This window comes from Lytechinus variegatus, chromosome 9 (genome assembly GCF_018143015.1).
Source record: "Lytechinus variegatus isolate NC3 chromosome 9, Lvar_3.0, whole genome shotgun sequence".
NCBI lineage: Eukaryota > Metazoa > Echinodermata > Echinoidea > Temnopleuroida > Toxopneustidae > Lytechinus > Lytechinus variegatus.
The window spans coordinates 10,621,619-10,636,143 of NC_054748.1; the positions used below are offsets into that span (position 1 = coordinate 10,621,619).

Genomic DNA, 14,525 nt, shown 5'->3' on the forward strand with positions numbered 1-14,525 from the left:
CTGTTGTTATTTTGTACGACACGACTGACTACCAAACACCCAGCACACTACAACCCCATAACAGTACACGCATACACACACCCTGAATAGTCATATTTTCGGGGAAAGTGAATCAGTGGGTAAGGTGAATCACTGGGGGTAAGTGAATCAGTGGAGGGCGCGGGCCCGGGCGTGTGTGTGTTGGTTATGGTTTGCCCAATCAGTAAAAATCGTCCAGGACGTGGACTAACTCACTGATGGAGGGACTTTAATTCACTTATAACAAAGAAATGTGTACTACAGTACTCCTGTTGAATGCTCTGATGAAAATTATATGAGTTTCACATTCATTTGAACGGGAGGACAAGATTATTGTATATATCGAGTGCATTATCCATAAATCATACTACCGTTGCGACCCCTGCCCGGCCGATGGTTCAGGCATGACGATCCTGAGTGACGTCACCGATAGAGACCTCAAATGCCAGGACAGCCTATTCGACAACTAACTTCATCTAGTAAAAAACACGTATTGAAGATATCCAATGGGAAAATGGCTTTCATTTTCATGAAATATACATTCCGTTTCTCAATAAATCTTTAACCCCGTCGTTAACTGCCCATTCATTCTCGAGCAATGGGGGAATGAATACAGAGTGTCTCAATTAATGTTTGTGTGAAAAAAGGTGCATTTTCCATAGAACTTCTGCCAAAAAGCAATGCGTAAGGGAAAGATTAGCCCCAAAACACGAATAGATGAGTTAATCAAATGGAATGAATCATGAAAATCAGTGAAATATAGTTTCTCCTGTACTCATTACTGAATACCCCGACTTGATACGATTAATTTTTCCCCCTCTCCATCAACTTTTAAGAAAAAGGGTGCATATTTTCATAAAAATATCATGTGTTATATCGACGGACGCCCGTGCGTACGAGCAGGAGGAAGCCAAATGTCTCGTATTATTCAGAAAGTAACATTTTTTCTTTCACATGACAATGAGGAGAAAATGAGACCATTTCTTATTTCATATGATAAACTAAAAAAAGAAATAGTGAGCGGCCTCTGACGCCATCAATCCCCAATACCGAACAGGATGTGCATAATTAAAACTTTGTTATGAAATAGATCTAAGCCTATATTAGTCTCGTGAGAATGTAAAATTTGTAATTAAAAAATTAAATAAATATTATTCATGGTTTATGCTGTATAATTTTACGGACTTTCGAGAGTTTGTTCATCATCATGATAAACATTGTTATCAAACATTTTCAATGGAAAGAATATACCAAGATAGAAAAGGAGGACGATATATTCCGGCAGATTGCATTCCGGCGGACTGCATTAGCATATTATGCATATTAATGAGTCAGAAAGAAGAGGATCGAGGGTATTAGAATTTCAGTTCATGGTGACAGCCGTGAACCAGAATAGCCTGGTGGTTATTATAGTCGCTGCCCGGAAGCAGTTGATGGCAGGTTCGAATCCCAAGTTCCATTTTTCTGACTTATTATTGATTATGATCGAGCATGCGATCTTAATACATAGGAGTAATGCCGAAAAATTATTTACAAAGAATATATACCCACTAGTATATGGTTATTGAGGAGGGGAAGTTTAAAATTTAGAATACTAAAACAATTCGAGTTTATTATTATGTATCAGTATTTTTTTTTAAGTACCCCCCCCAAAAAAAAAAGAATAATGCGTACCTATATGTGAAATAAAATATTGGCTAATGTAGGATAATGCACATCTCCACGCGTCTGCTCAATTTTTCTTGAATGCCCTTGTGGTAAATCATCAGTTTCATGAATATATACGAGACTGGTAAGTTTACACATTACAGAAAAAAAATGACGTAGCCGGATTTTACTATTTTTATTTTTTTTTCATTATAAATCTCTGTTCTATCTTTCGTGCATGATCTACTTCTTTCTACACTATGACTTTAATGTAACTGGGATTGATCAAAAGAGAATAAAAAATTAGACAAGGGATAAAACTTCTGGAATTTCCCAACCCATCATCAATCTCTTTCTTGATTTTTAATAAATGAAAAATCGAAAAATAACAGAAACGAAACTCATCCTCATTCATAAGGCTGAGAAAATGTAGCGCCCTCTATATCGAGAGGCAGGTTTCTGTGCTGTTTTTTTTCCGTATCGATTCTCGGCAGCCAGCTGCAAGAAAGAAGGACCCGAATTTCTAGGAGAAAAGCAATCATGAAATGTGAAATTTGATGTATGTGTTTATCCCAGATTGACGATGGACACTTTTGGATAACTGCTATATCATTTTAGTATCATTCTCAGTTTGCCAGCGGACAAGTTAATTAATTTTGCAAAGCAAATCGTTCCTCCGGATCCGGTCGGAGCACTGACTGAGTGAAGAGTTCGCCAAGCCGCTACACCCCCGGGCTGAACAACCCAATCTGTGCTGCTTGCCCGCCTGACTGAGCTAGGTCCAAGATGGTTATTCAAGAAGGGAAGTGTACAGACGTTGTTTTCGTTATTGAAGGGAATGCTTCTCTTGGTGCTTATTTTGATGAACTAAAGGGAAACTACATTCTTCCCACTTTAGTGTAAGTCAAAGTCTGACGTCTGTCCAACATTTTTGGCACTAAATTCCTAAATCAATGGCTAAAAAGCTATGTCTAAAAAAAAGACTAAAACTTGTCAACGTCAGTATTGTCAACATTAATTTATTGCCCAAAATATTGGACATTTAAGTGTATGAAATTTGAAGGGGGGTCCCATCGCTGCACACCTATAAACAAACTTAAGATTAAGACTAATGTAGCCTAATGATTGTTTTTAATATTCATGAAAATCTCCAGTTGATATAAGTGATGTTTCTTGCATAATTACATTTCTATGAGTAATCCAGCCAGTCATTTTCAGACTGAACAAAAAAATTGTGCCCCATGTCTGTGCATCAGGATTTTGATTATGAAGGCTGCTTTTTGAGGCCATCACATGATTTGCCAGAAGTCAAAAATCAATTTTAAAATCGGTGTTCGATTGATGTCATTGAGCACCGGTGCAGATTTTGCAAATTCGGTGCATCAATTAAAATTATTTGCCACATTTTGGTTTTGGATAATGTTTTGTCCCCTAGCAATGCCCTTGCTACAGCTGGGAGCTTGGAAGAAGAGTTGAACAGTCTTGCAGAGCGTTTCATGAAACAATTAGTTGGTGATTTAAATGAGAATTGTTGAAAGCTACTATGAATTCTTGCATCTGATTGGCTTAGTTAGAGTTGTTGTAGTTATTCGTTGTGGGTCGTTTCCACACCCAAATGATCTCCTCGGTATTCTCTCAGTGTGTTTGTCACAAGGTTGATGAGCTGCTAGGTACTATTTGCTACTGGTGCTAGAAGTTGACATTGGTGCTTTAGTTAGAGCAAATTTGTCAGTGAAAATCACTTACTTTCCGTTTCATGAAATACACTGTATGTATGAGGGATGAACCACCCTACATTTAATTGTTATCATGAAACATCATCTTCATCGAAATTGGAAATGAATAATCACCATCATTTTTATCATTGTTTATATCCTGATATGATCCTTTTCTTTTATCTCTTTGTAGGCATTTTAATGGAGGTCCACTTATTGACTCAGATTTTACTGGAGATGTAAGTATGAAATCATCAATATTAATTTTAAAAAATGAGAGCATTTATATTTTCTTCTAGGTTTAAAATCTATCTTATGGAGAGTTGCAAAAGAGTTGAAATAAAACTTAACAAATAACAAAAAGTAAAAATGAATTCACTCTTGTTACAATTGGAATCTCGCTTGTAAATTTTCATATATTGATTGCAAATATTTCCTTCCAAAGCCCATAGATGTACAAATGTATTTTTTACATTTGGGCTCCATTTATAAGACAAAGGTTTGCAACCAATCACTGCATAGCAATCTAGGACATAGTTATACATTTATGCTCGAGAACTCTGACCAGAGCACTTTAATAAAGCTTAGCCTGTGCTCCACACTAAACCTTTTTTCTACTAGTACATACCCAGTTTTTCCATGTTTTACTGGACAGAACCTAAAATTTACTGGTCCCCCAAAATAAAAAAAATATAAAAAAGACTTGAGTTCATTTTGCTGTCTTTTATTACTTTAATATTGTTACACCCCCAAACAAAGAAAAACAAACAGTAAACACACACACACAAAATGAGAGTCAATTTTTGAGATGGAAGAGCATTTTTATTTTAAAAAGAGAAGAAAATACATTTTGTATCAGTTTCATATAATCCTACTGGTCATGTCGGACAAATAAAACTGGCTTATTCTGAAAAGTTACTGGCCCAACAGCAATTATTACCAGTCTTGGCCGTCAGACCAGTGCCAGTGTCGCCCGCAGGATTAGCGATGTATTGACTGCTTTTAACAAAACTACACAATAATCAAGCAACCAATCCATGAATCCCCCATGATCATTTGATAGGAATCAATAAGTACAGTTCTTTCATATCGCAAGCCTAGGTCTGCTTTATCGATAATGACAAGTTGGTTGCACGACTAATGATTGATTCTATAGGATATGTGATAACAGGTTTCTTGTAACACCCCAAATATATAATGTTGTTTCCAATGTTGTTGAATGTGAATTATATAGAATTTAACTTCTTACACCTTATGGTATTTTTTGAGACTCTTATACCCATTTCTTTAGGTTATATTGTGTTTTTGCTTTGCCTGGGTTATTGATAAAGTCAAGTATCTTTACTTATGTATTTTGTCGTTGATAGATCAACATGGGCTTTTTCAATCCGCTCCACAATTGATGTATATTGTTAACTGTTTTAAATGTGTACTGTATTGATATTAAAAAAATTACTCAATTTGTGAAAATTAATTTGAATTGAAGAAAAAAAATGAATTGAATCACATAGTTTTGGAAATTACATGTAAGTTAAGAATATTACAGTGCTGTGTAATGCTGGGTATTATCTCCAAAACTACTATTGGAGCTAATTATGTGAAAGCCTACATGAATGTAGTATGCAGGCCTAGCAATTTAGTGTGGACATTCATGTACTCCCTACTCCCCAGAGAGTGGAGAAAGTGCATGCATTTATTTTCTGTGCAGGCAAGGCAGCATCCAATAACAAGAGTAAACTGTAACTCAGCACTTCTACTGAGACGTCGTTCTGATGTAAAAGTGGAATATTATTGTTTTATTACATAATATGTCATCCTAATTTCATTCCAATGTTGTTTCCTCTTCTTTTACTTTATAGTATGGAAAGACAGTCTTCAGCCTTGTGGTCTTTAACAGTGTTGACTGCTTTCCTGGACCGGCTATCAGTTGTACAGCACCAACAAGCAATGCCAAGGAGTTTATGAGGACACTGGAAAAAATACTGTAAGTTGGGTCCTTTTTTATCTTTTGAATTTGATTCTTGTTTGATATCAAGCCAGAAAGCAAATAAATTTGTAGTTTGCATAAAATAACGTAAAATCTTTTTGGATCACAGAATGTGTTTGACATACAAGATGTACAATTGCGAGAAATTTGACTTACGCCTGTATTGTAGTACAGGTACAAGCATTTGTACCTTCAGGGGGCCGTTTCATAAAACTTTAAGTTAAGAGTAACTTCAAGAAAGACTGGTGATCCTTTCTTGTGGTAAATGGTATATTGCACTGGCAATGGTTTAGCGCGTAAGAAGAGTTCACCAGTCATTCTTAAAGTCGTTCGTAACTTACAAACAGCTTTATGAATCCCCTCAGATTGTATTGAAAAATGGTCCCAGGGCATTGCATCATTATAGCTGTTCATTTGTTACAGGGGACTGTACAGATGACTTGTGATCCGTTCTTGAGGTAAATTGATGATTGTTATGTGCATTCATTGACATAGACTAAACTCCTAAGAAAGGATCACCAGTCCGTGAAGTGGTTGGCAACCATATCAAGCACCCAACTTATCAAGAATAAACGGTGATTATATAATCAATGAAAGTGCAATTTGTCTGTCTTTGTTTATTTCCTAGATTCATCGGAGGAGGTGGTGAGAGTCACAGTCTGTTAGCCGAGGGTCTAGGGGGCGCCATGCAGATATTTGATCACATGAAGATTAGGAGAGAAGCAGGGTGAGTTAACCTGTTGACTACCATATTCTGTTCTCCCCATAGGCTTGTACAAAGACCACCCACATCCAGTAGGCAATGGGTTTGGACTTACAAATGTTTTCTGATACAATTCAGTTTGGGTATATAGATTGAAAGTGCCGGATCCGTTGTCATGGAGATTAGAAAGTATACAGGGTATTGAAATTAAATTAAAATTGTGATTGGATTGTGGAGGTCCTGGCTCCCGTAACACAAAAGTAAGCGATTTGATTGTCACGGTCGATTTTAAATTTTAGTCTATGCAATCAATCATTGAAAAATGTTCTACGATCATTGCTAAGATTTGTGTTATGGACCCGTGAGCAAGATCATTCTTATGAGTGATTTCATTAGAATACAATTTTTCTTTCAGACTGAAGGACTTTATTTCATACCTTAATGAGTATGTTTACGTCCACTTTGTGGCTTCTTTAGACTGTTTGGTAATCAAGCTGTAATTTTTGTTGTTGTCATAAACGGTTGTATATTGATCAGGTAAGAGATCGAGATGAAAGACAGGTGCTAACAGCAAAATATTAGAGAAATACAAAGATGAGATGAAAAGTATCGGTGCCATTGAAGCTAAAGCAAAGGTTGCCACATTTAATAACTTGCAACCTAAATACTACAACAAACTTGAAATTCTTACAGTTATTTTTCTTGTCTTTGAACATACATGTATGTATACAATCCTTGACTTTGACCTAGAGGCCAGAATCTTGGAGTCCCTTAGAGTTGGCCTTAGAGAGTCACACCTTGTCCCTGACCATTGTCTTGGACAGTCTAATGGCCCTGTCCAGACTGGACTTTCCTGCCTTACCTGCAATGCTGGGCATCAATTGCTTCAATGGTTTTTCTCCTTTTTTATTTCTTTTACCAGGACAAAGATAGATAGAATGTGTATCCTGATCACAAACTCACCTCCTTTCTCTATCCCAGCCATGGAGTGTGGTCATTATAGTGGATACACGGCTGAGCAGCTAGCCGTCCTCATGGGGGAGGTATGTATATTATGATAGAGTTTCATCAAGCTGTTTGTAATGCGCCGTTTTCACCGGGCTGACGTATGTCTTGCAAAGATTCTGCAAGGACGTGAATGTCAATAAATGGCAACGCCCAACATTCTTATTTCATGTGACATAAGTGTGTTAAATGATCGAGGAAATGTTCATAAGCTTCACCAATTGATTGCGGGGCCACTTGGAGTCGCTTTTCGTTAGCGAGTGGTTTGAAACATAAAAAACTTATTCCGAAGGAAAAAGAGACTTGATTATCTCCTCCTTTTCCCAGTCTTTCCTGGGCAACTTATATTAAATTAACATCTACTGTACAAGCTGTTATTTTCGCGTACAGAATTTTTCGCGAATGATATTTTCGCGGGTTGTTAAATTCGCGATTGGAAGATGTACAAAACATTTCCACAGCATTTCTAAGAAGCAAAACTAGTGCAAATAAATGCAAATGTATACTCTTCAAAGTCCCCATGCTGATGTGTCTTTTGTACATAAATATGTCCCTGTAAAAACAGTTACAAACTGTGGAAAAAAGGTGGCTTGAATTTCACTTTTTTCACCTTTAGATCTGAAAATTCATCATGCCACAATTTGATCTGTAATCTACAGGGTTAAGCAATCTTTGGAATTTGTTCGATTCATTTTTCAAAAAGTTGGTAAAAGTGCAAAAATGTGGAATTTTGTGAACAGAATCTTCACCTTTCAAAAGCTCTGGTCATGTGACTTATGAATATTAATGAGTATGCAAATAGCTGCCAATACGTGTGTATAGAGTCAATAAGATGAAAATAAAATCAAATTATTTCATGAAAAATACATTTTGATATTACAGAGAGTGTATAAATATTGATAAAATAATATTAGAAAATAGTTTAGGCTCTGATTTTGTTTGAGAAATTAAAAAATGTGAAATTCTAGCTAACTTTTTGAATCACTAACTACTTTCTAAGCCTTATTTTTTGTACATGTACAGGTGCATATCTCATATGTTCACTACACAGGATATTTTCTACAGTAAAGCTTTGCTGTTGGGGACATTGGCACTGACTAAGAAATGTGTCAATATTTTCGCGTGTTGTTAAATTCGCGGCCGATCGGCAATTCGCGAAATCCGCGAAAATAAAACCCCCGCGAAAATAACAGCTCCTACAGTATATTCATCCTTGTCAGACATATTGTATGCACATTCTCATCTCCCTGAGCATTTCAGTCATCCCCAACTATCTTCGGTGGCCTGGTCACCCCCGTGGCTCCATGACGTATGCTCCTGTGACAATTGTTTTGCTGTAAAGTCCACACACTAATCAAAAGACGAACTTCAACCATGGGTTTATAGACTATACCCTAAACCTAGCATAAAATCCTTATGCAACCCTAACCATAATGTGGAGTGTTGTGGCCCAGTGGATTAGTCTTCTGACTTTGAAGCAGAGGGTTGTGGGTTCAAGTCCCAGCCATGGCTTAATTTCCTTTGAGAAATTTGTCCACATTGTGCTGGACTCGACTCAGGTGAGGTGAATGGGAACCCGGCTGGATTAATTACTTGCATGCATGAGCGCTGAAAGGCAGCTTGAGCTAAATCCAGGGTAATAATAATAATATAACGTGCCTCGGAATAGAATATTTCTAGAAAGATGGTGCTATATAAATGCCTATTAACTTCTTAGAGGAAATATAGCCTTGAGCAGTTGTCGCAGGAGCAACTGTTGTGTCACCACCACGGGATCCTAGTTATATTCAGCTTTGCAAGACACATTGGGCACTTCCTGGGTAACACCCTAGCCACCCCTTTCCTTGACTGCCTACATTGTGCACTAACATTCCCATCAATGTTGTTTTTCTGTGTGTACAGCGGAATGTCAACCTCTCTGTCATGTCACCAAGGAAGCTGGGTGTCCTGCAGAGGCTCTATGACAAATCCTGTGCAGAGCTACAGGTTTTGCCAAACAAGGATTATGCCAAAGACGAAAGACACCTCATACTACTCAAAGGTTTCGAACTCCAAGGTATTAAAACAAAAAAAGTTCTGCAAGTTGCATCCCATAACGCTGGTGGGCTGATTAAATCTTGTATCTCAAATTTAAATATTTTGATGACAGCTTAGAATAAGCTAGATTTTAGAGTTATAACATTGGTAGTGAATATTCTTTTGCATTAAAAAGTTCTGCACAGGTATCAGGATACTGTTTTTAGAAAATATGAGACTGCCACCAGCCTTTTCTAAGCTGACCTCAATTTTTTTTTAACTGGGGATGCTAGGTGTATCAATATGTGGTACATGCACACTGTAACTTCAAGTGTCTCGAGTTTGATATGAACTCCAAGGTATTTACACATTGAATATGATCTAATTTTTGTGTAATGCGTATTTCCCACAGACTTCATGGTTTCATACATGGGCAAAATTTTTTCTTGGGGGATTTCTCTTTCTGATTTCTGATTTGAACAATCATTATTTTGAAGTGAATGATATTATTTTTAAGATATATTGGTATGAGTACTAAAATAAATCTCAAACTGTCATGCATTTCTTTGTGCTCTAACAAATTTTTGCTTATCAAAATATCTATTAGCCAAAATATTGCTGTAAAATATCTTATTTTTCTCCTTGGGGCCATTTTGGTGTGTAACATGCTTGCTTTATACACTATTCATCTAATAGCAAATGACATCTCTTTCTTTATTGGTTCTTTGGTCTCTCAACTGCCCCACCCCTTGCCCACTCACAAGCACTGCCTTGTGACCAAAAAAAAAAATTGTTTGGTTTCCTAATTTTTGGTCACCAACCCATTCCAAAACCCCCCCCCCCACAAGTTTGTGAAATTTCACATTTTACATCTTTATATCTATGAAATGGCCATCTATTTACACCATATTTCCTTGAAATTTAGTTGGAGACTTCTGAAAAAATAAGGAATATTCACCTCTTTCTTGACTCTTAAATATTGTGTTTTATGATGGTACACTCAGTAAATATTGCAGCCCCACATATAGACTTTCATGGTGTTAATAGACTTAACTTTGCATCAGCACAAAAGTCTACAAAATTTACTGAGTGCACTATCGTAAAACAATATTTTATAATTGAGGACCACCAATAGTTTTTTTTGGCCTTTTTGGGCAATCCCATCAATTATGAAAATCTGATCATTTTATGTGGGTCCTTTTTCAAATTATTTGATTTCTGCTTTTTGCATCATAATATATGACTTTCCTGAGTTGTATTGCGATTACTGCGATTACTGAATCGCAGTGAAAATGAAGAAAGTTGGGGTTGAACATACAAAAATATTGATTATTTTATGGATTGCACGTATTTCTACATTTTGATACACACAATGTTTGTTGTGTTATCTTTTTTTCATGTGATTTATTCTCTTAAGAAAAGCCCGCTCATGTGAATTGTTATAAATTTAAAATGGCAGTTACCATTTTCACTTGAAGAAAATTATTTCACCTCTCACCTTGTCTTATAACTCCCACACGAAAAGTAGCAAGCAACATGAATAAAAAAAACCCACTTTAACATGACTTGATGCTATGGGTTTCACATCAAGAAAGAGAATTAAGTGCAAAATCCCCGTTATAAAATGATGGTATACATGTTGCTTGCTTTTGTATCTGCAAATTTCCAAATTGATTTTGTTTTAATTCTTGTACGCACAAAAAAAAATGAATTTACATTTGCCCTATCTCTTTTTTTCTTCAGGAAGTGCTAACCCTCTCTCAATAATGCTCTCTTGGGCAGTTGTCTTTAATGTCATTTCATGGGTTCTGTTTGAAAGACTAACCACTATATGCTCCTTGCTCTCTATTATTAACCTCCCCATCAGAGCGTGTGCCTGACAGCAAAGAGAGTAAACAAGTGACTGGGAATGCATCGCCAAGACGAACGCTGCCCTCTAGTGGTATGAAGAATAGTCCTGGTACGCAACCTGTCTTTTTAATAGTCATCTTTATTTCACTGTCACACCATCCAAATTGACTGCAGGGTCCGTTACACAGTGGCTAGCGATTGATTGTATGCTTGATTTTCACAATTCATTGTACATTGTAGTCAATGCAATCCATTGTAAAGATATTCTTCTATGATGATCGATAAGCTTTGTGTTACGGGCCCCAGATGGATCAAAACATTAGCGACCAGTCACCCTTAAACCAGAATAAGTTGCCAGGGAGGGATTGCTGTTAATGACCAAAGTAGTCATGTGGTCTTGAAGTATAATTTAGAACATTAGCTTGCTTGAAAAAGTAAATATATTTCTTCATACCGTCAAAAGCCGGTCTTTTTGTTTTGGCTGTTTCATTGAGATCGCACAGTGTGCACATCCCATGCTTGAGTATTCTGTATTACTGTACAAGCTGTTATTTTCGCGTACAGAATTTTTCGCGAATCGCGGGGGTCATTTTCATGGGTTGTTAAATTCACGATCGGAAGATGTACAAAATATTTTCACAGCATTTCAAAGCAGCAAAATTAGTGCAAATTATACACATCTACACTACTCAAAGTCCCAAAGCTGATGTGTATTTTGTACATAAATATGTACCTGTGAAAACAGTTACAAACTGTGGAAAAAGGTGGCTTGAATTTCACTTTTTTTAACTTTAGATCTAAAAGTTCATCATGCAACAGTTTGATCTGTAATCCATGGGGTTAAGAATCTTTGGAATTTGTGTTTTGTTCGATTCATTTTTTCAAAAAGTTGGTGAAAGTGCAAAAATGTGGAGTTTTGTGAACAGAATCTTCACCTTTCAAAAGCTCTGGTCATGTGACTTATGAATATTAATGAGTATGCAAATAGCTGCCAATACGTGTGTTTAATGTCAATCAGATGACAAAATCAAATAATTTCATGGAAAAAGCATTTTAAAGGGGAATCCAACCCAAATAAAAACTTGCTTTTATAAGGAAGGAAAAATCAGACAAGTTGATAGGTGAAAGTTTGAACAATATTGGACAAACAACAAGAAAGTTATGAATTTTTAAAATGTGTAAATATTGGTAATCACTATACCCAAATTGGCCGCATATGGGATGTCAAAGTGATGTAAGGCAAGGACTACTCTTCCATGTACTCCAATACATATTATGGCTAAAATGTCATTTTTCCCAAAAGTTTGATTTCAGATTGTACTTAGGAGAAAACCACAAATCCCTGATAATAAAGTACATGGCCTATGAGAAAGTTGTCCTTGCCTCTTGTCATAATTTACTTACCCAGTTGCCAATTTGAAATCTACATAGTATTAGTGATCTCAATTTTAAAGAAGCTATAACTTTCTTATTGCTTGTCCGATTTCTTTCAAACTTTCACCATTCTGTTTAATTTATTTTTCTCCTTCCCAACACAACATTTTATGGCCAAGGCTGGATTCCACTTAAATATTACAGTGAGTGAATAAATATTGATAAAATAATGTAAGAAAATAGTTTAAGCTCTGATTTCGTTTGAGAAATTAAAAAAGTGAAATTCTAGCTAATTTTTTGAATCCCTAACTGTACTTTCTCAGCCTTATTTTTTGTACATATAGAGGTGCATCCCTTCATTTTCTTATTACACAGGATGTTTCCAATAGCAGAGCTTTGCCGTTGGCTCTGACTATGAGATGTGTCAAAATTTTCGCATGTTGTTAAATTTGTGGCCAACGGCAATTCACGAAATCCGCCAAAATAAAACCCCTGCGAAAATTACAGCTTATACAGTATTTAAATCTGTCTCCTATATTCAGTCAACTTATGTATTATTATAAAGATTAGGGCCCCATTGCATGTAAGTAACCATCATGGTAACTTTGCCAGCCAATGATAACTTTCATGGAATCCTTGATTCTGATTGGCTATTGATCATCATAACCATGGCTATTAACATTTGATGGCAAAGTTCCCATGTAGTAACTTTTAAGTAATGGAGCCCAGTTTTGCCTTTTCAAGTTCAATTTTTGGCAACTTGATATTGGTTCTGAGGTGGCAGGTCACTGATGGTATTTTGATGACACATCATTGGTCGGTTTGCAATCTGTTTTTTTGTCTGACTTGGACACTACTGGTATGGTGTATGTGTGTTTCGTTTCAGTTCAAATCTCAACGTTTGGATCTATCTAATCATCAATTAATCTTTTAGTTCTAATTCATCAAATTTCTATCACAACTGATTTCTGTAATCCCTTTCATTCTTTAATCCTTCAGTCATAGAAATTTGCACGATATGTTCATCTTTTATTTTTCCATTTCGTTGCATGCACGTTTTCGTTTTTTTCATTCCTTCTTGTTTTGTCAAAAGTTATTCAGCTATTCTGTTTCTGTTTGTGGTAACTCCCGTAGGATCTCGGCAGGACAGCATTTTTTTGCTGGTAAACGCCAAGCTGGTATATAACCAATTACCTTGGAAACATTTTACGTATAGGTTAATCAGTCATAGTGGCTGACGTAATAGACATCAGATATCACTCTTGGGCCTTTTTATCAAAGTGGAGACAATGGCAGAGTTGGGATTCGAACTCACAACCTTGCGATTATGAGTCCAATGCCCTAACCACTGGACCACACGACCTGTGTATTCAGTCCAAGCATTCCATTAATCAAGTCGGATCAGGCTTTGATTTCAGTTACTAGTATTCATTTTCCTTTAATATCAGATAACGACATAGTCCAGTTATTTTCTATCATTGCAATTGTCAACAAATTATGCAAACTTGTCTTGGACAGCTCAGAAAAAGCTGTATTTTAAGAGTTAAGTGACTGGAGAAAGTGTGTACCGTCTGCAAATGTCAAAGGTAATGATATATCCGTAATGCACTTTTGGGACCTTGATCTGATGTTTTACATACTGCATATTAAAGCAGGTTATTATTAGTTATTTTGGCCGCATAACTTCCAGCTTTGCTCATTATGTATTCTATCTTTCTTTGAATCAGGTCAAAGTCCTAACACCAAATTCAAAGTTCCAACCACACAATCCATTGGAAGCCAAGGAGGTGCACAAGGTAAGTACTGTACTTTGTGTTGTTTGAAGCCATTGTAATCGCGAGGATTCATATCGATTATCAACTTTTCAAAGGGAATCCAAATGAATTTCTTTTGTGGAAAAGAGAAAATTCAGACAAGCAAGTGGGTGGAAGTTTGAAAAAAAATTGGACAAATAATTGAAAAAGGTATACATTTTTATTTGATGTAAAAAGGTTTATACAGACCTCCCAACATTTCCGCTTTTGGTTGAAAATTTCTGTTTTCAATTTTTTTTTTAGGATTTTCCGCTAATTGTCTATTATTTTCTGCAAAATAAGAATTTTGAGCAATGTACATGCAATATCAAAAGAGAGCAGTAGACATATTCATTCAGCAGGTTGCGATTGTATAGCACATATATGCGCGCGCACGCCGTATGGCAAACACTGAA

The 14,525-nt window shown here is 36.3% G+C and overlaps 1 protein-coding gene across 2 annotated transcripts; it reads left to right on the top strand.

Moving 5' to 3' along the window:
• Window positions 1-2,137: 2,137 nt before the first annotated feature.
• On the top strand, window positions 2,138-14,259 carry LOC121421547 (mediator of RNA polymerase II transcription subunit 25-like). 2 transcript variants are annotated; one of them, XM_041616289.1, is made up of 8 exons: window positions 2,138-2,564; window positions 3,574-3,619; window positions 5,240-5,364; window positions 5,996-6,094; window positions 6,993-7,113; window positions 8,978-9,131; window positions 10,959-11,051; window positions 14,044-14,257. In XM_041616289.1, the coding sequence occupies exons 1-8, from the start codon at window positions 2,452-2,454 to the stop codon at window positions 14,148-14,150; spliced, it is 858 nt and encodes a 285-aa protein (XP_041472223.1). In that variant the 5' UTR covers window positions 2,138-2,451; the 3' UTR covers window positions 14,151-14,257. The 2 variants fall into 2 exon arrangements, with proteins under 2 accessions (XP_041472223.1, XP_041472224.1); XM_041616290.1 differs by lacking the exon at window positions 10,959-11,051 and having other exon boundaries at window positions 14,044-14,259.
• Window positions 14,260-14,525: the final 266 nt, after the last annotated feature.

Coding starts and splice junctions, on each gene's coding strand:
- LOC121421547 (XM_041616289.1), top strand. CDS start 2,452: ATGGTTATTCAAGAAGGGAAGTGTACAGACGTTGTTTTCGTTATTGAA. Junction 2,565..3,573: donor TACATTCTTCCCACTTTAGT/GTAAGTCAAAGT, acceptor ATCTCTTTGTAG/GCATTTTAATGGAGGTCCAC. Junction 6,095..6,992: donor AAGATTAGGAGAGAAGCAGG/GTGAGTTAACCT, acceptor TTCTTTTACCAG/GACAAAGATAGATAGAATGT.